The sequence below is a fragment of the Physeter macrocephalus genome, chromosome 11 (genome assembly GCF_002837175.3).
Source record: "Physeter macrocephalus isolate SW-GA chromosome 11, ASM283717v5, whole genome shotgun sequence".
NCBI classification, from domain to species: Eukaryota; Metazoa; Chordata; class Mammalia; order Artiodactyla; family Physeteridae; genus Physeter; species Physeter macrocephalus.
Window position 1 is genome coordinate 88,260,650 of NC_041224.1, and position 27,208 is coordinate 88,287,857.

General features: G+C 36.3%; 1 protein-coding gene across 8 annotated transcripts in view; it reads left to right on the plus strand.

The window, feature by feature from the left end:
- SPPL2A (signal peptide peptidase like 2A) overlaps nucleotides 1-25,780 on the plus strand; it is a 54,218-nt gene extending 28,438 nt beyond the window's left edge. For 7 of the 8 annotated variants that reach the window (XM_055088229.1, XM_028495315.2, XM_055088228.1 and 4 more), the window contains 10 exons: nucleotides 434-530; nucleotides 1,194-1,295; nucleotides 2,296-2,377; nucleotides 3,627-3,701; nucleotides 7,687-7,743; nucleotides 7,939-7,992; nucleotides 8,422-8,524; nucleotides 11,243-11,317; nucleotides 13,098-13,258; nucleotides 22,022-25,780. In XM_055088229.1, coding sequence (XP_054944204.1) covers nucleotides 434-530; nucleotides 1,194-1,295; nucleotides 2,296-2,377; nucleotides 3,627-3,701; nucleotides 7,687-7,743; nucleotides 7,939-7,992; nucleotides 8,422-8,524; nucleotides 11,243-11,317; nucleotides 13,098-13,258; nucleotides 22,022-22,093 — 878 coding nt within the window. In that variant the 3' untranslated portion in view covers nucleotides 22,094-25,780. The remainder of the gene's footprint in view (nucleotides 1-433; nucleotides 531-1,193; nucleotides 1,296-2,295; nucleotides 2,378-3,626; nucleotides 3,702-7,686; nucleotides 7,744-7,938; nucleotides 7,993-8,421; nucleotides 8,525-11,242; nucleotides 11,318-13,097; nucleotides 13,259-22,021) is intronic. The other variant, XM_024116103.3, reaches the window with a different exon arrangement.
- The last annotated feature ends 1,428 nt before the right edge of the window (nucleotides 25,781-27,208 follow it).

The window sequence follows — 27,208 nt, forward strand, 5'->3', positions numbered from 1 at the left end:
CACAGGCTCCGGACGCACAGGCTCAGCGGCCATGGCTCACGGGCCCAGCCGCTCCGCGGCATGTGGGATCCCCCCGGACGGGGGCACAAACCCGTGTCCCCTGCATCGGCAGGCGGACTCTCAACCACTGCGCCACCAGGGAAGCCCAATAGTAAATTTTTTAAAAAAGAAAGAAAATGTGGAGCCAGCTTCAGCCCCTAAAGAAATCCTACCTGTATGTAATAGAACTAAAACAACACATAAAATACCCACCCTTAAAGCTCAAGATCTAAATATTTTCAGTTTAGTAACCAATTCAGATTATGGTATGGTCTCTGCATTGAAACTATTATGATCCAGGAAAAAAGCTAAAGAATTAATATTGATTGTATAAATATTTTCTTATCATGTTTCTTTCTGTTCTCATATAATTTAGTGTCTTTTTTGTTTCTAGTTTATGTTATGATAGCAATTTTCTGCATAGCATCAGCGATGAGTCTGTACAACTGTCTTGCTGCACTAATTCAGAAGATACCATGTGGACAATGCATGTATGTATCTCTTATGAGGAAGCCTATAATGTTGGTTTTTGTAATTTAAAATAATACAAGGAAAAACAGGAGCGTTATTTTAAACCTGTGCAGTCCAATATGCATGTCGCTATTTTAGTTTAAAATAATTAAAATAATAAAATTAAAAATTCAGTTGCCCAGGGCTTCCCTGGTGGCGCAGTGGTTGGGAGTCTGCCTGCCGATGCAGGGGACACTGGTTCGTACCCTGGCCCGGGAAGATCCCACATGCCGCAGAGCGGCTGGGCCCGTGAGCCATGGCCACTGAGCCTGCGTGTCCGGAGCCTGTGCTCCGCAACGGGAGAGGCCACAACAGTGAGAGGCCCGCGTACCACAAAAAAAAAAAAAAAAAAAAAAAAAAATTCAGTTGCCCAGTCTCATTATCCACATTTCAAGTGCTAAATAACCACATGTTGCTAGTGGCTACAGTATTGGACAGCACAGATATAAAGCATTTTCATCATCACAGTTCTACTGAACTGATAAATATTTTATTATGTATCATTTGTTGTACTTAAAATCAAGACTTTTAAATTGATATTTCAAAAGTTTTCTTGTCACTGTGGCTAACATTGATTAGTCACATTAACTGAACATTGTGTTTCATCTACAGGGTAAATTAACATATTTCAATCTCTCTGTTAGGATTATGTGTCGTGGCAAAAGCATTGAAGTGAGACTTGTTTTTCTCTCTGGACTGTGCATAGCAATAGCTGTTGTTTGGGCTGTATTTCGAAATGAAGATAGGTATGAATACTCATTGTATTTGCTTTTAGATTAGTCTAAGGATGGATTATTGTATATCTTGCCTTGATAATTGTTCATTATGATTATTATGGATTTTTTTGGCTTTTATCCCAGAACATCATAGTCTTGAAGCATGCTAAATAAATTGTTAAATAAACAGATCTTGTGCTAATGGATTTGAAGTTGTCTAGAGAAGGAAATAATGAATTAGGATTTAAACATCTAAGCTGAAATACACTTCAAAAATATACTTAATTATGGTATAGCCACACAATGGAGTGCAATGCAGCTGTAAAGAATGAAGATCTCTCTGAATTAATATGCAGTGATTTCCAGGATATATTTTTAAGTGAAAAAAGCAAAATATGAAAGAATATCTGGAGTATGCTACCTTTCATGTGAGAAAGGAAATTTCAGAAAATATACAGGTATCTGTCCATTTGCAGGAAGAATAACCAGAAAAAAAATTTAACAGTTTATTAATAAAATTATTAATACCCAAAAGGATTTAACAGGCTAAAGTTTGGGAGCAAAGCTCATACAATTTTAGGCAGCTTCAGGTATGATAATCAATTGATAATTATTCATGTCAGTTGTCAGTTTCTGGTAGAGTATGTTTTATAGCTCTCATTTCCTTTATGTTTTAGCTATCTGGATGTATATTAACATCAATGTCCTTTGTTATGAGCTACCTTTCTTAAAAGAGACATGTATAAATTCAAAGATTAAGGATAAATATGCACTTACGTCTGATATACATTCTTCTGAGGTAGCCTTTCAACTTTTTCTTAGTGTAGTAGTAGTATTCATTATTCTACTAGCACAGTAAATTACTAAATATGGAGAATATAAGGTTTTTCTGTTGTTATAATTGCTGCTTAATAATTGAATACTCATATCATAGCAATTGAACAGTATCACTTTAGTGATCTGTTTCTTTTGAAATGTTCCATTTAAAAATAACTGAGTAAAACAATAGAGTAATTTCTTTTGATTTTAGGTGGGCTTGGATTTTACAGGATATCTTAGGGATTGCTTTCTGTCTGAATTTAATTAAAACACTGAAGTTACCCAACTTCAAGGTAAAGTATACTACTTTGCTAACTAATTTTTTTCTTCTTTTTTTTTTTTTTTTTTTTTTTTTTTCTTTTTTTTTTTTTTTTTTTTTTGGCGTACCCCGGCCCCTCTCTGACTTCATTAAATGCATTTATTCTTAGAGGTTAGTGATAATGTGGAAAAAAATTATGCTTTTTAGAACAGGCAGAATGAGATTTGAAACCTTGAATAGTTGTACAATCCTGAGCTAGGTAATTAATTTCTCTGGGCCTCAGTTTTCTTTTTTTTTCCTTTTTTTTTTTTTTTGCGGTACGCAGGCCTCTCTCTGTTGTGGCCTCTCCCGTTGCGGAGCACAGGCTCCGGACGCGCAGGCTCAGCAGCCATGGCTCACGGGCCTAGTCACTCTGCGGCATGTGGGATCTTCCCGGACCGGGGCACGAACCCGTGTCCCCTGCATCTGCAGGGGGACTCTCAACCACTGCGCCACCAGGGAAGCCCAATTTTTTTCTTTTTAAAACAACTTTATTAAGGTATAATTTACATATAATTAAATGCACCCATTTCAGGTGTACAGATTGTTGAAATTTTACAAATATGTAACTTTGTAACCACCATCCCAATCAATTAGAGAATATTTCTTACCTTTTCAAAAGCTCTACCATGCCCTTTAGCAGTCAATCCTAATCCCCAACCCCAAGCAACCACTGATTTGCTAGCTAAAATAATTTTGATCATTCATATAATCTGTGCAAGACTAAATATCAGGGAAGAACATTTCTTTGAGTCAGTGATTTTTGTGTGTGTGGGCTCCTTAGTTGTGGCAGGCAGCTCCTTAGTTGCAGCTCATGGGCTCCTTAGTTGCAGCTTACCTGCTCCTTGGTTGCGGCATGTGTGCTCCTTAGTTGCGGCTGGCGGGCTCCTTAGTTGCGGCTCACCAGCTCCTTAGTTGTGGCATGCAAACTCTTAGTTGCGGCATGCATGTGGGATCTAGTTCCCTGACCAGGGGTTGAATCCAGGCCCCCTGCATTGGGAGCGCGGAGTCTTAACCACTGGACCACCAGGGAAGTCCTTCAGTGATTTTTTTTTAAAAGAATGACTTAAAGCAGATAAAAGTTTGAATGTGATTTGTAGAATAAAACTACAAATAGTAATAACATTAAATGCCTTTAAAAAGTGTTCAAATGTGTGTTACATGTTTATTTGTATTTGTAAAATAATATCTCTTAATTTAGATATGGGAAGTTTGACCTTTAAATTCGTTTCTTTCTTCAACAGTCATGTGTGATACTTCTAAGCCTTCTCCTCCTCTATGATGTATTTTTTGTTTTCATAACACCATTCATCACAAAGGTATGATATTTTTGAAATCCATGAGAAACATGCTAAAAGATGAGAATCTTAAACATGCTCTTAGAGTATTGATTTTGCAGATGTTTACCACTGACTGAGTTTTAATTCTCTTAAGGGAATTATCATTGAAATTGGCCTTTTAATAGAGGATATTTTTAAGCCTTTAAGCCATTCTGCTAAATAAAAAAATCTGTCCTGGTTGATGTAAACATGAGAATATCTATAAATTTTCTTCCTACCCATTTTAAAGTAACTTTTCTTCTTATTGTAAAACTATAAATATGTGCTATAGAGAATATAGAAAGCAAAAAGAATAAAAAAGTGTCATTGCTACTTTCATTTCTGTAACCCTAGTGTGAGACTAAGAAAGAGCACCACACTGAAAGTCTGAAGACCTAAAGTGTAGGTCTGTAACTTTATAACCCTGGGCTGCTAGTCACTTAGCCCTCAGTTTCCTAGTCAGTTAGGTGAGGGAGTATTGTTAGCACTCCATCCTCTCTTTCCATCAGTAGGATTCTTTTGGTTGCCACTGCCAGAACCCAACCTAACCTTTCTGTATGAAAGAGGTCCCATCTACCCAGGACATGTTCAAAGGCCAGGGTGGGCCTGGCCTCAGGAGAAACTAGACACAGGGGCACATGCTCTTCCTTTCTGCTTCTGTCCATCTGTTCATTGTCTCAGACTGGCTTTTTCCATGAGGTTAGAATCATAGCACTCAAATATCTGTCGAATGTTGACTGATCAAAAATCTGGAATCACTTGTCACGTTTTAAATCTTAATAAATTCTGCTATGAATGAATTTGAAAGTAATTATTGTGACACAAATAATAGTCCCTTCACTTATAAGTTATATTTGTTCTCATATTTGTATTTTTACTTTTCTCATGTGTTTTGACCCTCATAAGTGATCAATAAATATCCTTGGAATAAATGAAAGTAAATTTAAAAAAAATAGGTCATCTATTCCCAGATTTTTTTTTTTTTTTTTTTTTTGGCGGTACGCGGGCCTCTCACTGTTGTGGCCTCTCCTGTTGCAGAGCGCAGGCTCCGCGGCCATGGCTCACGGGCCTAGCCGCTCCGCGGCATGTGGGATCTTTCCGGACCAGGGCACGAACCCGTGTCCCTTAGCATCGGCAGACGGACTCTCAACCACTGCGCCACCAGGGAAGCCCTATTACCAGCTTTACCACTAGCTCCTCAATAAAATCCTGGTGCTGTTCTTAGAATAAGGGAGAGGTGTTGGATGAGTGTGGTAGTCCTTTGTTGCCCAGTTTTTCTACCTTGTGCCTATTCCTGTCTCATGAACATATTAATTATTGCTTAATTCTTCCACTTTCCCCACTTTGAGTCTTGCTTTGTAACTTTATATCATTTCTTTATCCCTTGTCACTCTCATATATTTAGTGTTTGATATTATAATCACTGCTTTTTTTCCCTAGTAGTTCTTTATTCTTTAGCCCCTAATATCTGTGAAATCTCTGCATTTCTGATATTTGCTATAATGGCATAAGACAAACATGTGCTCCATTGGGGAGCTAAAATTGCAACTAGGTAACAAATGTAGTGAACTGTCCCAAAGCATTAGCACCTTTCCATGCTTTAATGATGAGCCATCTGGCTCACTGACTTCATTTGCAATAGTAACCTAAAAAAGCATAGCACTAGTATTATGGATTATAACAAAAATTGTTAATTTACTAAAGCATATTTTAAAGTTCTATCCAAAGCTGTTCTAGCTTGTGTCAGTTTATTTGGTTAAAATAAAAAATGTTTCTATAAGTCACTCCATCAGAGATCTCATAATGAAAGTAAAGCACTGTCTCTACAAAGCCATTTCCATAAGTCAACGCATAGTCATACCATATATATATTGCACAGTGGACATAGCTATAAACTATAACTAAACTCTCTATTTATTTATTTTTGGCTGCATTGGGTCTTCATTGCTGTGCACGGGCTTTCTGTAGATGCGGCGAGTGGGGGCTACTGTTCATTGCGGTGTGCGGGCTTCTTGTTGCGGTATCTTCTCTTGTTGCAGAGCACGGGCTCTAGAGCGTGCGGGCTTCAGTGGATGCGGCACATGGGCTCAGTAGTTGCAGCACACGGGCTTAGTAGTTGTGGCACACAGGCTTAGTTGCTCCACAGCACGTGGGATCTTCCCGGACCAGGGCTTGAACCCGTGTCCCCTGCATTGGCAGGCAGATTCTTAACCACTGCGTCACCAGGGAAGCCCCTAACTAAACTCTTTAAAAAATAATTTTTCCATTCTGTTTTAACACTAGTATCACTTTATAAATGCCAAACTTGTCTGCCAGCAAGCTATGTCCATTCGCTACACATTAAAAGTTTTAGTATTTTAAAGGTATATGGCAATAATAAAGATGTTTTTGAGTCTTCTTTCTTCTGTGCTTAGGGAATTTTTCATCTTTTTTTCCTTCTTTGTTCCCAGGGACTAGGAATGTGATTTCTAGTAATATGATCCACTGGAAAAGACTGAAGTGCTCTTTAGCGTTCACTGTTGTAGATTTACCTTAACACCTTCTTCTCAGTCTGGTTTTTTGTTAGGCAACTCAAAATGAAAATTAGATACGTGATTTCTGATTTTTGTGGTTTTCACTGAAAATTTCAAGGATTAAATATTAGACATTCTAAACATGTTCTTGACCCTGGTATTAGCAGACTGTTAATGAGTTGGCAGGGCAGGTAGCCATAGGAGTACAGGTAATAAAAGCATGTCTTCATTTTTTTTTTCATCCACCACCATACTAGGTATAGTATCTTGCAAATAGTAGTTACTCAGGTAGATATCTTTGAATGTATAAGAGGATGTCAATAATGGTCTTCAGTTAAATGTTTTAAATAACAATTCAAAAATGAACCAACGTGAACTCTATCTGGAAATTGAATCATATCATGGGAGTTTGCTGTAAAGAACTGTATTTAATATTAGTTTATTTTCATAAACTCCTGTGATTTAACCCTTCTGTAACCCGAAGCTTAACATGAGGAAAAGATTTCTGTAGCTAAGGATTTTATCCTTCTTTCTGCTCAGCTCAGGTATCAGTGAGTCTTAAAAATATTTTTAAGTCTTCTTAAAAATACTCAAGTAATTTCTCCTATGCACCCCACCCACATGGCAAATAGTATAGCTAATCAATCAAATTTTCCTAAAATTCAGCATTTATTTATCTTCCCACTACCTATTTGGGGCATGTATTTATCATAATGTGAAGTGTAAGATGGGTGCTCATGCAGTCTTAGCTACATCTAAATGTTTTCCCTCTCCCCAGTAGATTTGGGTGTCAGGAAATAACTTTTTAATAAACACAGCCCACATAAGAAGACCTTAGGCATACACAAAGAAAAACTTCGGCTAAGGTTAATGTTTTGATTGGTGCATAAAAAGCAGGCAGGGCTGAAATTGGACAGGAGTCAGGATAGAGAAATGTTCTCAAGTTCTTTAGGGCTGGGTCTTTTCAAGTTTGGCTTCATTGTTATTGTGGTGAGTAGTCGGAAGGTCAAATATAAATAAAGTTACCAATATTTATTACAAATCTAAATATAAAAAATTTCTGTGTCTCTGTTCATTGTTATTGCTAAGAATGACTAAGGACACATAGTATATGACATAATGTAATTAAAAGCACTTAAAATTTATAGCCCATTAGAAATGCTAGATATTAGTTGTCAGCATAAATCAGTGCTCAAACTCAATTGAATAATCTTTGTGTGGTTTATCTGTAAGTTTCTGATAATTGTTGAGCTCTGATAAAGTGGAACAGCATGCTAGATGAAATTTGTTTTAGATGATTTCCAAGTTTTGCTATCTACGGAGACCGTTTTAGGAAAAAAATCAGTCTACAACCCATTTTTCATCAGCTTACAGTAGGCCATGAGCCATGGGGTCAAATCTTTCTTGAACACTGGCAGATTGTTCTCTTTAAGTGATTGAACAATTTCTTTCACCTTTCTTCTCAATTTTAGAATGGTGAGAGTATCATGGTTGAACTTGCAGCCGGACCTTTTGGAAATAACGAAAAGGTAGGGATGGCAATTAAATACAAATGGCTGCCAGTGTATGTGTGTGTGTCCAGTTAATAATTTTGCCTTCTTGTGTAATTCATTGGTCACGTAGTGCATGTTAAGGTATTGTAAAACTTTATTTCTCACAGAATATAGCCCTTTTATTAGTTATTCTAAATTATTAAATACCTGTTGACTTGGGTTTCATCCTAGAATGATGGAAACTTGGTGGAAGCCACTGCTCAACCCTCAGCTCCCCATGAGAAAGTAAGGATTGTATTTCAGATATGTTCATTGGACTTTAAATCATACCCTCTGAGACAAGACTCTTCTTTGGGGAAAAAAAATCCAGATTGCCAAAAAAAAAAAAAAGTTTCAAGGCCTGAGTCCTATTTTTGGTAAAAAGGAAAGAGAAAAAGGTTAGATATGGGGATACTGGATTAATACTGTTAACCCTACATGTGTGTTGGGTTTTGTTTTTCCAAAACTACATATCTATTTCTTTCAAGCTTTCTATAAATTCAGAGTATATATATATGCTTAATTTATATTCTCTGATTCTAAGCTTTTCTAAAATGTTAATTCTCAAATGTTAAAACAATTATTCTAATATCAATCCTTCCATTTCTAAAGATATGGGTAAAGATTCCTAAGAGGTTTATTGGTGGCTTCTTTTTTTGTTTTTTGTAATTACAGTTACCAGTAGTCATCAGAGTACCAAAGCTGGCCTATTTCTCAGTAATGAGTGTGTGCCTCATGCCAGTTTCAATATTGGGTTTTGGAGACATTATTGTACCAGGTAAGCGATTGTTTGTAACAATTTGAGTGGAAATATACTGATGGTTTAACATTGTCAAATGTATAGTATCAAATGTCAAATGTTAAAAGTTATCTACTCTGTATTAAGTATTTCTGGCTATAGCTAGAGCTGGGATCAGCCACAGAGACAGAGACGGAAAAAAAGTGTTTTGGGGGGTAGAAGATAAAGCCCAAATAGTAACAACCAAAGTATATTTTCCATGGCTCAAAAAGTGTCTTAGGGCTTCTCTGGTGGCGCAGTGGTTTGGGGGCCCGCCTGCCGATGCAGGGGACGCAGGTTCGTGCCCCAGTCCGGGGAGATCCCACATGCCGTGGAGCCTGCGCGTCTGGAGCCTGTGCTCCGCAATGGGAGAGGCCGCAGCGGTGAGAGGCCCGTGTAACGCAAAAAAAAAAAAAAAAAAAAAAGTGTCTTAGAAGAAATAACTAGTATCAGTTTGACCTTCCTTCCCAAGAAAGTATATAACAAATCCCCTTTTAAAAGTTGAATTTAATATTACCAAATGTATCATAATAAAATAATAGTTATATTCTAGGAGAGGTGGTTTAGGAATACTAAGCAAGGTCATGACCAAGAGGAAAACACAGTAGAACAACAATAGCTTGTAGGGCACTATAATGCAAAAAAAATACAGCATGTGGTGGAAATTGATCACCTTCTCCTAGCATGTCTTCTCTGACAGTTATTGCAGTTCTGCATTATTTTCCTCACTGGGTTACCTGTAGAATAAAGTTAATCCCAGCCCAGGAATAATATAGTATAGAAATAATTAATAATGTTTCTCAATTAGCTGAGAGTTTTTCCTTCCTCACTTTTCTTATAGTCTCCTTATGTACTAACTGCCTGTGGCTGGGTAAAGAGTACTGGCTCTTCTGAAAAAGCCCTTTCATTGACATAGTAAAGCTGGATAGAGAGATAAGCAAAAAGTGTTGCTGTGTGAGCTGGATGGCAAAGACCAGTGTAGCAGCTCTCTTAGCTCAGTGAGTCTCCATTCACATAATTGATAAAGTAGGGAAAGCATTCTGTTGAGTAAACTTAAGGTTTCATGAATATCTTTAAATGTATCCCCAACTTTACCAGTTCCACACCATGTGCTATAAAAAGCACATAGCATAGAATTGGTGAAAATAGTGTGATCATATGTAAATACTGCATTCTTGAAGTAAATGTCGAAGGTCACTAACAAATATTTCCCCCAAAAGCAGAGTTTTTGATAATATGTGACTTAATTCTAAAAGCTAAATTCTAATTTGGGGGGATGGGTATCACTGTTTTTAATGTATGGAAATGTTGATTAAACAGCAAATATAGTAAAAAAAATAACAAGGAACTACCAAGAAACGTATTTGATTATTATGTAAGGACCAAAACTAATTAACTGAAACAACTAATAGTAGTAAAATTATTTTCTGATTTTTTTAAGCAGTTGAATGTCATTCTTACTGTTTCATAATAGTGTTTAGCAAATAAATACAGTCTGAAATTTCTTCTTTGGAGAGGTTCAACACATTTCTTAAATAGGTAATAAAATGTTTTTTTTCCTGTATACTTGCATGCTTACAAATTAGAGCTTATATTTCATTGCCATTTGAACTCTCTGTATTAAAATTCCAAATTATTTTATTCTCCTTGGAAAAGAGATTTCTTTGATCACAATTTGAAATTGTCTTCCTTGATGCTCTTTCAATACATTTTTTTTAATGATACATTTAAAATTTTTTGTCAACACTAGAGACCAAATAGACTAGAGACATATACAGAATATTCCATCCAACAACAGCAGAATACATATATTTCCAAAGCACACAGGGAACGTTTTATAGGATAGATCATATGTTAGGCCACAGAACAAATCTTAGCAAATTTAAGAAGATTGAAATCATACCAAGTATATTTTCTGACCACAGTGGTATGAAACTAGTAATCAGTAACAGGAGGATAACTGGAAAATTCACAAACACATGGATATTAACACACACTCCTGAACAACCAGTGGATCAAAGAAAATATTAAAAGAGAAGTAAAAATGTGTTGTGAGACAAATGAAAAGAGAAGCACAACATTTCAAAACTTATGGGATGCAGCAAAAGCAGTTCTAAGAAGTTTATACTGATAAGCATATACATCAAGAAAATAGAAAGATCTCAAATAAACAACCTTTCTTTACACCTACAAGAACTAGAAAAAGAAGAACAAACTAAACCCAAAGTTAGCAGAATGAAGAAAATAATAAAGATTAGAGCAAAAATAAATAGAGAACAGGAAAATAATAGGAAAGATTAACAAAACTAAGAGTTGAATCTTTAAAAAGATAAACAACATTGACAAAACTTTAGCCAGACTAACCAAGAAAAAAAGAGAGAGGGTCCAAATCAATAAAGTTATAAGTGAAAAGAGGAGACATTACAACTGATACCACAGAAATATTAGAAAAATTTCTCCATGACATGGAATATTAAGCAGCTAATAAAAATCATATCTTTAAAGACTGTTTAATGGCTTAGGAAAATGTTTAATATATGGTATTAAGTTTAAAAAAATCAGCATGTAAAATTTTGTCCAGAATTTGAGGTAGTTTAATGTTCTAATGATGCAAAAATGAAGGTTAAATACAATACAAAATGTTCTGTTGCCATAGTTAACAGTTGAATTTGTGTTGCTGTTGTTGTTTTAAGAAAATAATGTAGAGTGTTTTTATAGGCCTGTTGATTGCATACTGTAGAAGATTTGATGTTCAGGCTGGTTCTTCTATATACTATGTTTCCTCCACAGTTGGTAAGTTTTTGTTTTTTCTTTTTATTATATTGAATTGTACTGTCTGTAGGAAAAGGTCTAAAAATAAGGAGTCCTGGATTCTAATTCTTCACCATGAATGAATCAGACATATTTTTTCCATCAAAAAGATAATTATACTTTACTACCTATATCACAAGGTTTTTGAGGTTTAAAAAGGAAATTATATGTGAAAGAAAAACTTTAGGTTCTACACATAAAATGCTTATTAAAGCACATGGCACGTAAGTAGTCAATAAATTCTATAATACTAGATTTTAAAAAAATACAGTATAGGGACTTCCCTGGTGGTCCCTATACTGTTAAAGAATCCACCTTCCAATGCAGGGGACATGGGTTCAATCCCTGGTCAGGAAACTAAGATCCCACATGCTGTGGGGCAACTAAGCCTGCGTGCCACAACTACTGAGCTTACTCACCTCAGCTAGAGAGCCTACTTACAGCAAACTACAGAGCCCACACACCACAACTACAGAGCCCTTGCACCCTGGAGCATGTGTGCCACAACTAGAGAGAGAGAACCCGTACGCCACAGCTAGAGAGAAGCCCATGCGCTGCAACGAAAGATCCTGTGTGCCTCAACGAAGATCCCATGTGCCGCAACTGAGATCCGATGCAGCAAAAAATAAATTAAATAAATAAATAAATCGTTAAAAATACGGTACAATAATTACATATTAATATACATAAATTTATGGCACAATAACATTTCACCTGGGACAGCAGTGGTAGCTGTCACTCATCCTTTTATTTCTATTTTCGAAAACAGACAGGAACAGGCTGTAAGCCAAAAAATACTTTTCTGCTTCTGAACATATCAAATAGATATCTCAAAGTCTGTACACCATAGTTCTTTATTCTTAGGTAAATGGCCTGCACCAGAGCCATTTAGATACTGTTCTAGCAAGGTTTTCAATTCCACAGTGGAATTAAATCTAGTAAATTAAAAGTGTACATTAGTGGTAGAAAAGGGTGTTGCTAGAAATAGTTACCCTGACAGTAAGAAAGAACAGCTAAGTAAGTGAAAGGATGAAAAAGGGGAAATTATAAAGAAATAAGAAAAGCAGTCTGAGGCCATTAAGTATAGTACTCCCAAAAGGCATTAACGTATTAGAGTCCAGCACCAATCAGTGTGATAGAATAAAAGAACTCAATGAAAAGACAGATAATAGGACTGTCAACTCTGCTGTGTAACTTTGGGCAGCTCACTTAACTTCACTGGTCCTCCATTGTCTCATCTATAAAGCAAGAAGGTGGACTGCATTGTCCATAAAAGCCCTTCTGGCTCCTATATTCTGAGATCCTGTGTTCATAATGAGACCCTGAATCATTAATAAAAGATCAAATGACGTTTGGTATGCGCTTGTTGAAGAAGACCAGGAAGTATATAATCAATATTAGGAAGATTTTTCAAAGCAACCTTTAATACCTACAGGCACAGATTTTAGTTACCTAAAATGTGGAACAACTCAACATTCTTAATAGTGGCAGATAATTGAGGCTTCCTTGAATTATTATCTTTATCAATGATTAATGATTAGGGTATAATTATAATGAAAATACTAACCAGTTTCCAAATTTTTCAAAAGCTCTGTAGAATATCTCTCATAACTACTGTCTAAGAAAATAATGAAATTATGAAAAGAAGTCATAGGGCAAAAACGTCCTTAGAAATATTCGAAAACCAGTACTTTAGTGACAGAGTTAAAATCCACCTTTGATAGCATATAGAAATTGCTGATACTTGATATTCTTCTTGCAGCCTATGCTGTTGGTATGATACTTACATTTGTTGTTCTGGTGCTGATGAAAAATGGGCAACCTGCTCTCCTCTATTTAGTACCTTGCACACTTATTACTGCCTCAGTTGTTGCTTGGAGACGTAAGGAAATGAAAAAGTTCTGGAAAGGTAGCGGCTATCAGGTACGTGCTTATATCTTGGTTACCAAGTTATCTTATGACATTGCCTAACTTAGGATGGGAACTGCTTGTATATATCAAAACTTTTACATGCGAAAAAGTTGCCTTGAATTTGTCAGGATGTCCTAAGTTTTTTCCACTACTACCCCCTTACTATTCACCTGCTGCATCATCAGTTCTCATCCCCACTGCAATCTGATGCCAAAATTCTGGTGACTCAAGATAAAACTACCAAGAAGCATGGGAGGGCATCAGGGAAAATCAAAACTGCATTTCAACATGAGTTTTCAAAATCCACACAAAAGTCGCCTTTATGAAAGATAAAACCCTTGTTTAAGTACTAAACTTTGATACTGACATTAGCTATTTATAGTAAGAGTCCTGAGATTTTGCAGATAAAAAGTACTCTCTCCAGCATCTAAATGGGCCTAACGAAATGAAAGAGGGCACTCATTTCAGATTTAAGTGGATCAAGATTAACCTTTCTTTAAAATTCCTAGAACAGAGAATATCAGATACCAGAATCTATCATGTTTGAGTTATTTCTTCATTGAAGTTAAACCCCTTTCTTCTTTTCCTAAATGTTCTTGGTATTCCTGTAAAGTTTGTTTGTTTGCTTCGAAATTAAAGAGGGTTGGGAAACCCTTGCCTGTTGAGGTCATGGTCATGGCATTGATCCCTTCATGAGGCAGTTAGCTCTTCTTTGCCCTATTACAACAAACTACCCTCTGTCATCCACCCTCATGCATGCATGTCAGTGATCACATGAACAAAAATAGAGATACTTTGGGTAGATGGCTGCAATTCTGTTAGTAGATAAACAGTTCAAAGTTCATATCCACCTTGTGGTTGGTTGTAGTGTCATCTTTATTTAACAAGAGGTGATTAGCACATTAAGTTAGACTACTATAATTGAAAAAAGCACCAGCTTAGAATTCTTTGGGGTAAGTCTTATAATTTCTTTGAGATTAGGGTAAATACCTGCCTTTCCTACCTCACAATGCCATTGTCTCAACTTGTATTTATACACATAGAATTAGTTTATGGCCACAAGGTCCTTGACTAAACTAGTAAGACAGCTTGTAACTTCCATGAAGAGGACACCCACATGGAATGTTTTATAGATTTTGAAAAGTAAAAGTATGTCCTACAACACACGCTCTAATACTTCTTTTGTTTTGTTTTTAATATTTATTTATTTATTTGGTTGGTTGCGCCAGGTTTAGTTGTGGCAGGCAGGTTCCTTAGTTGCAGTAGGTGGGCTCCTTAGTTGTGGCTCATGGGCTCCTTAGTTGTGGCATGCAAACTCTTAGTTGTGGCATGCATGTGGGATCTAGTTCCCTGACCAAGGATAGAACCTGGGCCCCCTGCGTTGGGAGCACGGAGTCTTAACCATTGTGCCACCAGGGAAGTCCCTAATACTAGTTTTTGAAAGCAACATCCCAAGAAGTGCTCTTTGTCATCAGTTTTTAAAAATAGTTTTCTATTTCTTCACTTAGCAAATGTTTATTGAGCAGTTCTATTGAGCCAGGTACTGTTGTAGGTGCTGTTGATAAAAGATGAACAAGTTAGAAGCAGGCCTACTCTCACGGCCTCTTGAAAGTAGAGTCTAGGGCTTCCCTGGTGGCGCAGTGGTTGAGAGTCCACCTGCCGATGCAGGGGACACAGGTTCGTGTCCCGGTCTGGGAAGATCCCACATGCCACGGAGCGGCTGGGCCCGTGAGCCATGGCCACCGAGCCTGTGCGTCCCGAGCCTGTGCCCGCGTACCACAAAAAAAAAAAAAAAAAAGTAGAGTCTAGTGGAGGATACAAATAGAGTCACTAACAATAAAGTGTGATGAATGTTAGTTATGGCAGGTGCCATGAAATCTAGAAGTGGGACACCCAGTGCTTATGGTTTTGAGACAGTCAAAGGTGATTTGGGTAAGGCAAGCTTCTTAAAGAATGTTAAGTTTATGGGACTTCCCTGGTGGCGCAGTGGTTAAGAATCCGCCTGCCAATGCAGGGGACAAGGGTTCGAGCCCTGGTCCAGGAAGATGGCACATGCCATGGAGCAGCTAAGCCTGTGCTCCACGACTACTGAGCCTGCGCTCTAGAGCCCGTGAGCCACAACTACTGAGTCTGCTTGCTGCAACTACTGAATCCCGCACGCCTAGAGCCCGGGCTCTGCAACAAGAGAAGCCACCACAATGAGAAGCCTGCGCACCGCAACAAAGAGTAGCCCCCGCTGGCCACAACTAGAGAAAGCCCGTGCACAGCAACAAAGACCCAATGCAGCCAAAAAGAAAAAAAAAGAATGTTAAGTTTATATTGAGACTTTTAAGACTGAGCCATGTGTTCCATATTGAGAGAACCATAACTTCAAAGGCTTGGAGGGAAGAGCATTGACAGATTTGGGATCGAAATGAAGTTTAGGATGGCTATCCTATTGAGTAAGAATAGGGGAGCAGTAGGAGATGAAAACTGGAGAAGGAAGCAAGGGAAAGAGTCTGTAGGGTCTTGTAAGCCACGTTCAAGAGCTTGGACTCTATCCTAAGAATCCTGGAGACCATTTTAAGAGTTTTAAGAAATCTAGAAAATGGATTGGAGGAGGGAGCAAAACTTGAGGCAGCTGTATTACAATTAGAAGCAGTAGTAGCCAGAATTAGAAAGGTAGTGAGATTGAGAGAGGTGAACAAGGTCAAGAGAAATTTAGAGGCATAATTAATGGGATCTGGTGATAGATTCAGTGTAGGGAGAGGAAGTGGAGTCCAGGATTTTTGGTTTGGGGGGCTGAGTGGGTGGATGGTGACACCACTCACTGAGATTAAGAAGGGCAACAGATTTGAGAGATAAGATGATGAATTCAATGTGGGACATTTCAGAATACCTATGGACTACCAGGAAAAGAGAAGTAAGCAGTTGAATAAACATCTCCTGATATGCAGGAGACAGGCCTAGCTAGAGACAGAAATTTGGGAGTGTCACTAGCATACTCCGTGAGTGAGAATGTAGAGGGAGAAGAAAAGGCTCAGGACAGAACTGTGACCAAGAGGTTTCTCCTTTTAGGGGCACTTATCTTATTAACTGATTATGAGGCAAATCAGGACAAAGAGGGTGAGCAACATTGGGGAAACTTTGTTTAGGGTTAGAGTTTAAATTTGGGACAGTTAATGAGAGCACATGGTACTATCTTACAGAATTAAGTATGTTTGTTGTTATTTTCATCACCAGCATTTTATTTTTACTTGTAAATTTTTCCTTCCCCTTAATGCAGCTTTAAGGGTCGGCCCTCCTTTCTCTCTCCAGGCTTTTTATTGAGGAGAATGGGGATGGTAGGTAAGAATGGACTTCAACCAAGGGATGCATTTATATTCCCTATGAATAAGTGCTCTGCCCTGGACCATTCAAGTTTCATTCTTAAAAATTGTGACCTTGAAAGAAATCATGATTCTGATTCACAACAGCTGCATATAAAGTTAAAGATCATTGCAGCTGGACACAAAGCCATAGTAAATAGTTACAGAAGGATGGACTCCAAGGCCTTCACTATAAGACATAGACACTAAATAAGACAGTTGATTGTAGGAAAATCCATTTTAAAGTGTCAAAAAATAGGACAGGGCTTCCCTGGTGGCGCAGTGGTTGAGAATCCGCCTGTCGATGCAGGGTACACGGGTTCGTGCCCCGGTCCGGGAAAATCCCACATGCTGCGGAGCGGCTGGGAAGCTCCCACATGCCGCGGAGCGGCTGGGCCAGTGAGCCATGACCGCTGAGCCTGCGCGTCTGGAGCCTGTGCCCCGCAACTGGAGAAGCCACAACAGTGAGAGGCCCGCGTACCACAAAAAAAAAAAAAAAAAAAATAGGACAATTTTGGTAATACACTTCTCACTTTTGTAGTGTGGTATCATAATTTTATTACATAAGACATTCAGAATATAAAATACCACATAGTAATAAAAAGCATGGAGTCTGGTGCCAGATGGCCTAAGTTTGAATTCTGATTTTGTTAATTATTAGCCATGTGACCTTAGGCAAGTTACTTAGCTTCTCGGTGCCTCAGTTTCCTCCAATGTAAGATGGGATAATAATCAACCTACTTCAGAAGGTTGTTGTAATAGATGCAAATTGCTTAGTACAGTACCTGGCACATTGTTAGCACTGTAAATGTATTTGCTATTATTATTTGTAGGAATTGAGTTTTTTTGTTTTGGTTTATTTGTTGGTTTGGTGGTTGTTTTTCAATTCATTAACTGATTTCTACTTTCCTGGTTTAGATATTAAAACTTTGGGTATTTGTTAAATCTGCTTCCTTTTAACTTATTTGTAAAAGGCCATCACAAGCCTCAGAGAAAAGACTTTGTTAAACATGGTCATTTTCCCACAGAAAATATTAAGCATGGACATTTCCTGAAATTTTAAGCAAGCTAGTTGCAGAATATTATAAACTGCTGCCAGGAGAGAGTCTACTTTTCCATAAAACTAGCCTTTTTAAAAGTTATAGAATGTAATGCCTTCTGTTAATGTGAAAAAGAAAATCTCTCATTCCTTTTGTCCAACCTTTAAAGTCCAACTTAATTTAGTTCAAATGTTGTCATTTGTGGAAGACAGTATATTATAGCTTTGGCATCAGTTCTGGCAAATTATTTAATCTCTGAAGACTCCTCGTTCATAAAATGAGGTTGGATTTACAGGGAGGTAGGAGAATCTAATCTATAGAGGTAGGTTAGCCCAAAGCTTAGTGAGGCAAATGGATGTTGAAATCAGATAAGGCTATCAGAAGCTTTGGAAGTAGAACAGGGAACCTCAACAAGCCTGGGAAAATAAAGGGAGACTAGGTATGGACTTAGTGTAGGAGAGTCCTGAGAATCAGCCCTGAAGACAACCCTCAGGCCGTTACTGGTTCATCTCTTTGGCTAACAGTATAATAATCCTTTCCCTCTTCTCCCCCTACCTCCATTATCTGTTTCCAGAATATCGCTTATATAACTCCCAACTCAAAATCTGCCTTCTCCAAGCAGATATCCAAGAGTTCTCCAATTGAAATCAGGTTTACCTTTCCCCATATTTTTTTTAGACTTTGACTTTAAATACTTATTGACACCTGCCTTGTAGTGTAGGTATTTGTGTATGCTTCCCTCACTTAAGTTATTAGCTCCTAGGTGTTAGGAACCCACAGTGCTGATAACAGTGTTTTATACACTGTAAATTCTCAGTCTATGTTATTGAAATTCTTCATGCAAAGCAATTATAATGTTCAGTCCTTAAGGCACTGACCTTTAATCACTTTTGTGTGTGTGTGTAAGCTTCTGGGTTGTGTTTTAGCAGCCTTCATAAAATTACCAAAAATGTTAATAAGGTATTGTAAAAGTGTGGCACTTTTGAAACATTAAACTAGACATATCTCTACAGTCTTTATATATAACCATTTTTTTCAAGTGCCGAAAGTTTTTGCTACTGTTTTGGAAAAAAAATCAAATGTAAAGCAGGTAATATAAATTAAAATCAGAATCTAACAGCACATTTGTTTATGCTGTTATCATTTGATTCATTCTAATGCCTGATATTAGCATTAAGTGTAAGAGTAGTAGAAAGCAGGACTTTTCCACTGGAGATTTTTAAAAGTCATGGGTAGCCCTGATAGCCTTTTTATACTGTTTTCAAAGGGCAAATTATACCTTGTTTTTTGCTGAAACTTAGAGACTTCATAGAAGTACTTTAGTATTTTACTTGGAGTCATTCAGCCCTTCCATGAATTTCTCTAATCAAAAAAGTAAAGTTTTCTATAGGATTTCATTAAATGATACTAGTTTGGAAATCTTAATTGTATATTCTTTTCTATAGCTCAAAGCTACTTACACTATATTTTTTATGAACTATTTTTCTGGAGTGCTTTAAGAGCTACAATATTCAGTTTCCCTTATTTTATAATGAGTGTAGAGAAAGTTAAGGTGTTTTTTCTCTAAGGAGAAAAATTAAGCGGTGGCATAATTACTTTGACATATAGAACAATTAATAGAAATCATCCTTTGGGGAGAGTTTTTTGTTTCTAATCCTAAATCAGTGGAGTTAGATTTATACAGCAACCTCCAATGGGCTGTTTTACTCTGGGTGGGAAGTAAATTTTCAGTTTGTTAATATCCAATAAACAGTGGGTTTGTCTCTGTTAAATGTCACTAGTGCTTCTAATTATTTTTAGAAGTCACAAGCTGTAACTGACAAGTCAGAATACAGAGATACTTAGAACAGCTCTGCTGTAGTATCAACAACTTTCCAGTTACTGCACTTTAATTAGCATTTTATTAGACTGTTTCTGGAGATTGGTTCAGAGCTATCAGTAAATGCCAGGTTAGTCGACCCAGTTTCAGAGAACATCTTTTCTAAATTGAGCTTGCCTATTTACAAATATTAAGAAAAAAATTTACGTGAATTTTCTGGTTAATTTTATTATCTATGTTAATTTTTGTTGTGTTTTTAAAATCCTGTTTCAAGTTTGGTCTTTATTTTTCTGTGTTTTTTTTTTGAAAAGTTACTAAAGAAAAGTAAATACAGAGTAGAGATGTCACTTCTCAATAAGTTGATTTTGCAAGTTTTTTTCTTTTTAACTAATATATTTCTATATTTAGAGATCAGATTACAGTGCCAATGAGGTACCAGAGGATTAGGAAAGAAGAGGCACATTATAACTTAGAGTTATGTAGGCTATTATTTCATTAGGTTACAGTTACCAGGGTCAGCAGGTCTTGGGGACGAAAGAGGGTTTTTCCCCAACATCCATTCTGCGTTTCTCTGTCCCCACAGCTCCAGCCTCTTACACCGGAGTGTCTATAAATTGCTTGAAAAAGAGGGGGGCTAAATATATCTTACGTGCTTCTTCTTTCCCTCTCTCATTTAAATTGTGACTAAAATCAGCTCTTCAACAACTTCGTCTTTTGTGTTACCTATCTTGATTTGGCTTTTATGCGCCCCAACCCCCGCCGACCCGCCGCAGAAGTGCTATGAATATGCAACTACATTAATCTAGGGGATATCTTTGTCAAATAAAGGACCTCAAAACTGATTGTTTAGGGCTTCCCTGGTGGCGCAGTGGTTGCGCGTTCGCCTGCCGATGCAGGGGAACCGGGTTCGCGCCCCGGTTTGGGAGGATCCCACATGCCGCGGAGCGGCTGGGCCCGTGAGCCATGGCCGCTGAGCCTGCGTGTCCGGAGCCTGTGCTCCGCAACGGGAGAGGTCACAACAGTGTGAGGCCCGCATACCACACACACACAAAAAAAACAAAAAACTGATTGTTTAGGGGCTTGAAATGACTCATAGATTATCAGCAGGTTTGGGTTTTATAAGCTGTCTCCATCACTTGAGACAGTTGTCAGCTGAAAGCCTCAGCTCATGTTTGTATTCTTCTTTGTCTGGCACGTCCAGAGACCCCATTTGGAAATTATTCCTCTCTCTGCTTCCTCTTCCAAAAAACACTAAAGCTTTTAGAATCAGTTTATAAAAATGGGAACATTTATCTTGCTTATCTTCTACTTCTTAGTAAAGAAGTGAAAAACTACATCACAATACTTAAATTTAATCACCAGTCTAAAAATCTTTGACAATCTTCGGAAAGACATTAAGTACTTTTTCTTTTCCTATTTTTTTTGTAGGTCACACTTTATTTTTTTAAATTAATTAATTAATTTATTTTTGGCTGCATTGGGTCGTTGCTGCACGTGGGCTTTCTCTAGTTGCGGTGAGCAGGGGCTACTCTTCGTTGTGGTGTGCGGGCTTCTCATTGCGGTGGCTTCTCTTTGTTGCGGAGCACGGGCTCTTGGTGCGCAGGCTTCAGTAGTTGGGGCTCGTGGGCTCAGTAGTTGCGGCACGTGGGCTCAGTAGTTGTGGCTCATGGGCTTTAAAGTGCAGGCTTAGTAGTTGTGGTGCATGGGCTTAGTTGCTCTGAGGCATGTGGGATCTTCCTGGACCAGGGCTCAAACCCGTGTCCCCTTCATTGGCAGGGGGAATTCTTAACCACTGCATCACCAGGGAAGTCCCTTTTTTCCTATTTTTAATTAGTTTTATCTGAAGAACAGGGTAAAAACACTGAAAACATTTAAGTGTTTCTTCCTTCATTCCCAAACATGCAAAGATTTTTATGAGAAAAAATGGGAGGAACTGAAGTGATCATTTGAGAGAAGTTTAACTGGTAATTCCCCTAAAATAGTCTATGGCAAGTATATTCTTGTTTTTGTTTTCAGATATCATTTGACTTTTAAGTATCTTTAATTTCTTTGCCCTTAGTAGAAATTTTTGTCATACAGTCTTTTTAATATTTCATGTATCATTTTTAAATGATCCTAAGGTCAATTCAACCAGGTTATACTGTCCCTGAACCAGCTGGTATTCTCACAGTGATTTGTGGTGCCATTTTTAGTTTTTCCACCTGTAGGAGTGGACACTGTTTGGAATAGTGTCCTCGAATAAGCATCAGGAATATGTTGTGATGGATATTCCCACTGCCATGCAGGGCAGTATTCATACTGGGAGATGGAAATAGTGGAAGATCCAGAGAAAGCACTTATCAGATTGGCCCTAGTCTAATGATGAAGCTTCCTGAAAGAGTCATTGTCACCCTGAGCATGTCCTTCCTTAGGAGTGTGGATGTTGAAACAGTACATTGCTCCAAAAGGAGTGCTCGGTTCCATGAAGCACTCTGTGTCTCTTAAAAACGGGGACTTCTTTTGCCAAATTAGTGAATACTGGGGGCAAGTTGAAAATTTGCATTTCCTAACATCTTTTATTTATGCCTAGATGATGGACCATCTGGACTATGCAACAAATGAAGAAAACCCTGTGACTGCTGGTGAACAGATTGTCCAATAATAATATTATGTGGACTTGCAATAATGTGTCAATTGATTTTCTACAAATAGAGTTGGCCGTTTTAAATTGGCTTTTGAATTGACAATCTGAAAGAAACTTCAGTGAAGTGCTTGCAAATATGTATTTTTAAGAGCTGGTACTGACAACTACATGATAAGTAATTAAAATACATTTGCTTTTAACTATGTTAAAGTTGTGCCTTCACATTAAATAAAAGCATATGGTCTGTGTAATTTTCAAGATGTAATATATACAGTATATTTTTCTAAAAAAAAAATCTTCATCCACCCCTGTACTTTTCTTACTGAAATCTCTTTCTTTCAACTCTAATGATAGTTAAAAGTATTTGTCAAAGTGAGTTTCTGAGCAGATTTTACTGTAAAGAATTATGCAAATTTTATGCTGTATAGAAATAACTGTTTAAGACCATGTAAGAAGGCAGTTCAGCAATGGAATTTTAGACCTTTTATCACTGCAGAGGTTAGAAATATATAATTTGGGAATATATATAAATGTGTATTTTTGTAGCATAAGTTTAAAAAAAACCCCAATCCTTTTTTAAACTTGAGAACCTAAATTACTTCAGACTACATATATATTATATTAGAATATTTTTCCAGATATAGAGAAACATAATATATAGAACTAGTCATTAAAAGGAAACAAAAACTGAAATCCACAGTTTTCAGTTCTGCTGTTTCCTTGAAGATGTAGTTTAAATTTCTAAACTAACATTTAATTCCACTATGGTATTTCTGATCTCTGAAGTTTGGTTCTGCTAATGTTAAGACTTAATATTTTGTAAAAATTATTTTTCTTATTAAATTATGTATTAATACATATGACTCATTGTTTGAGTGTTAACATCCCTAATAATCCCCTCCCCTACCTTTTTTTCCCCTGGTCCCTACTCTTTTCTCTGTAGGAAACCACTGTTAACTTTTTAAAATTTGGATGGAGAATGGTTTACTAATATACAAAGTGTGCTTCAGAGAAAAGAATTGGAGACAGAAGACAGGAGACTGGGTGTTAGTCTCAATTTAATTACAAGAGTTTGAGTAAATTTTATTAGCTCAATAAAACTGTATCTCAGCTTTCTCATCTGCAAAATGAGTATGTTAGACCAACTAATCACTTTGGCATCTTCCAACTTGAAAAAATCTTTCTCATTCTTTGCTAAATCTCAGATGTGGACTTGAACATTATCCTGGGAGTCATAGGTCACATTATCTTTCCATTTTCTTTTATTTTCTCTAAGAAATTCCCAAATGAAAAGAGATTGCAAAGACAGCAGGATTTTGTATTTCTCTGTGAATAATGTACAAGATATGTGAACAAATCCATGATTTTTCATCCTAAGGCCAGTTTAACTGATTAAAAGATAAAGCTAATACCTTTAAAAATGGATCACACCTTTGATGTTTGAACTAAATTTAGTATTTGAGGGAATTAGATGCTTTTGATTAATTGTTAAGTTGCTGAGTAATTTATAGATGTAGAAGCTCCCTTGACAGTCAGCCCTTCTTTCTACTTAATACACTTATGGGTCATTTGGTTTATGGCAAATAACAAATAAGTATCTGACAAGTAAGAGTTCATGTTAATTTTGCCTCTATAATATAAAGTTTGAATTTTTTCCAAAGAATTTAATTTATTTGGCAGACTCTGATAGAGAGAACAGATTAAGTGCCATGTTAAAGCTCCAACTATATTTTCATTTATAATATCAATAAAATGTTTGCCAGAATACAGCTTTGTTAAGTAAAATTATCTGCACTCTTATCCCAGCTTTAGAATATTCAAAAGCCTCAACCACATTTTATGAAGAATGTTAAGAGAAAATTTTACATCTAGAAATCTGGAATCTTAATTCTTTGATGCAAATTCTACTTTATCCAACCATTAGTTATCAAGAAGGTAAAACCTTGTTCTAGTTTGCTATTTAAATCTTACAGATTAAATAGAAATAACATAAAAAGTGAAATTTCTTAAGTTTCTCCATCTTCAATATCAACTTTATATTGTACTTAGTCCTTCTAGCAACTGAACTGAAAATATTTATAGAAATTACAATAAAGTGCAGAAATATTTGGGGAATCAAAATATAAGCAAAAGATAGCAGAGATGGAAATTTGGCTTTAGAAAACTGAATCATTTCTTCCTCTCTTGCCCTCCCACCACGAATAACTTTAAGGGGAGGAGAAGTTTGTTTTTTTCCTAAACATGTCTTTGAAACAATAAGATATATTGTAGGAGATTACTTACTTCCAAAAAAAAAATAGTCTGAGAAATTCCCTATGAACATTCTTGTAGTTTATCAAACAGAAATTATTAAATACCTCAAATTGTGAAGTCAATGATTTTTACTTGAGTTTAGTTCGGCAAAGATAAATATGAGGTTTGTGGGAAAGGACTTTGATATTTTACTACGTTATGTTTCCTTCTAGCTTGTAGATTTTTTTTTTAGATTAGCAATACGTTATTAGTAGACTCGGCAATTTATTTCTCTTTTGAAGGAAGAAAATTTTAACCCATCTGCTGTTGGCATTTATTGATTTTAGTTACATGTTCATAGAGATTTTGATGAAATGGTACATTTGGAGTAAATACAAATGAGCTTTCCAGTTTTCCTTTGTTTTTTAAATTTCTGCCTTAGATATAAGCAGAAACTAATTTATTTAAGTTTGGTCTCTAAAATGTCAACTTGATCTCAGCTAATGAGACTTCACAAACAGGAATTGCTTTTCAGAATACTGGATTGCACTAGTTTGAAAGGCTTTATATTTTCCCATTAACAAGGAAAAAAGTTGTTATGCCAAACAACCCGTTTTACAGTTTAAAAAATTTATTTTCAGTGCTCTATTTACCTCAGAGGTAATTCTAAAGGAGGTAGGGGAGGGTAATGAAAATAAAATCAAAATACTGAATAAAAATCAGTTTATGTTTCCTGGAAGAAAGATACTCTATAAATTCAAGAGATCTGAATCAAATGACTTAACCTTTGGAATTTGAAAGAAATTATGTAGTACTCACAATTAGGATTACTGAATTTTCAGAGTAAACAAAATGACTTATAAGAGTAATATACAGGCCATATTACAGTGAAAGTCATATATGTAAATTTTCTTGTTTAATGTTTCCATAAGGACACTTTTGTATCTAAGAAAATGTTCATTGGGGAAAATTTTTTTAACTAAATTTTTTAGAATAGTCCTACATTATTTGCAATTAAGGGACAACTAAAAGAAAAAAATGTGGAATATTTAATGTCATGATTTGTTTCTTTGATTAAGCATAAAAAGTAAACAACTTATTTTCCTTTGGAATATGGATTTTTTTTCAGTATCTAAAGTTTATCTGGTTAGCCTTGAGATTTCCCAATGAGACAAGTCAATGTAAATTAGGTGGGTTTTGCTTGTTTTATACCTTCTGTTGTCTTTTGATCATATGAGAACCTTTTTTAAAGTACATGATTGAATTTTTACTTCTTAGATGGAGGTTTGAGTGTGAAATTCTTTTAACACTTTGATATGTTAGTGTAAATTAGTACTTTTATAGCACTACTAGGCTTTATTTTTTTATGGAACATGATTTAAAATTTTTTGAAGTGTTAATTTGGCAGTGCTTTAAAACTCTTCATTATGTGCCAATACTGACAAGAAAAACCGTTTTTTTTAATGTATTGAATTCACTATGGTATTCAATAAATTCTATTTTAAAATAAAATTTGAGTTTGTTTTATTTTGAATGGCGAAAAATAATTGAAAATGAACTAAAAGCTACTAGATCATGTTCACATAAGGTGAAAATGATAATAATCACTTATGAAATTGTGTGGTTATTTTAAATCTGACAAATTATCCATAAAACTTAGATTCCATAATAGTCATTTACTGGAAATTTATATTGATACATAATAGCTCTTAATAAATATTTATTGAATTGGTATATCTATAGACTTTTTTTACCAAGAAACTGTCCTACCTGTTGTAATGAACATCCCTGACATTTGCAGCTTTGCTTATGTTCTCACAAATTACTAAGATCCCTGCTGCCATTGTACAGGGTATTTTTTTTTTAACTTAGATGTGGATGGCCCAGATATGTATCTGTAGTGGTTTTGTCTTGACGATATGTTGAGGAGTCCTGTTCAGAGGAACCTTGTTTCATCCCACAGGCCCAGATACCTGAAAAGATACATAAAAAACTGGAAAGAGAAGCTCTCTTTAAGAAGAGAGGGAATAAGATGGGTTGAGCACAGGAGTGAGAGGGAGACTTATTTTTCACTGTATACTCTTGTACCTTTTATATTTTCTATCAGATACGTCTATTAAAATTCAAAATACAAATCATAAAAATCTATTGAATTATTTTCCTCTTAATAGGTATTCATACTAACAGATTGTTAACTAATAAATTACTCGTATTTTCCTTAAGATAGTAAGCCTTGGAAACAGTCTAATATGTATAGTGGGAGTAAAGGGAGAAATATTTAACCACTTGTCACGTTTTTTGTCTTAAAATTTATGTTCTGTACAAATTTATTAGCTTGAAATTCATTTTTTGCTAGAAAGTAAGAGTAGAACTAAATTTTATAAGCTCATTCCCATTTCTATAATCCCATGAAGACTCTAGAATTGAGATCAGAAGTTCTCAACTTAATATTTCTTTGTGGCCCTTAACCAAATGACCCACAACAAATTAAAAATAAAGCAAAAGTGGGAATTCCCTGGCGGTCCAGTGGTTAGGACTCTGCTTTCACTGCCGGAGTCAGGGTTCAGTCCCTGGTCCAGGAACTAAGATCCCACAAGCTGTGTGGCACGGCCAAACAAAAGGCAAAAGTAAAAATAATGAATCACTGAAAAGCATTGACAATGGAAAACAATTCCAGGCAACACTAATGATAACAAAGTATCCTTCCTAAAAATTTTGGAAATTTCAACTACCTGCATATGAGCTCTTAGAATAGACACTTTGCACTTGCAGCAATAGCCAGACTCGGCAGAATTCTGGAGAGAGACCTCTGTAAACTTCAGTAAGGTTACTAATTCTTAATGGCTCTCTTAGGAGGTTATGGGAACAGTAAGTCCTCTACAAACGAACGAGTTCCATTCT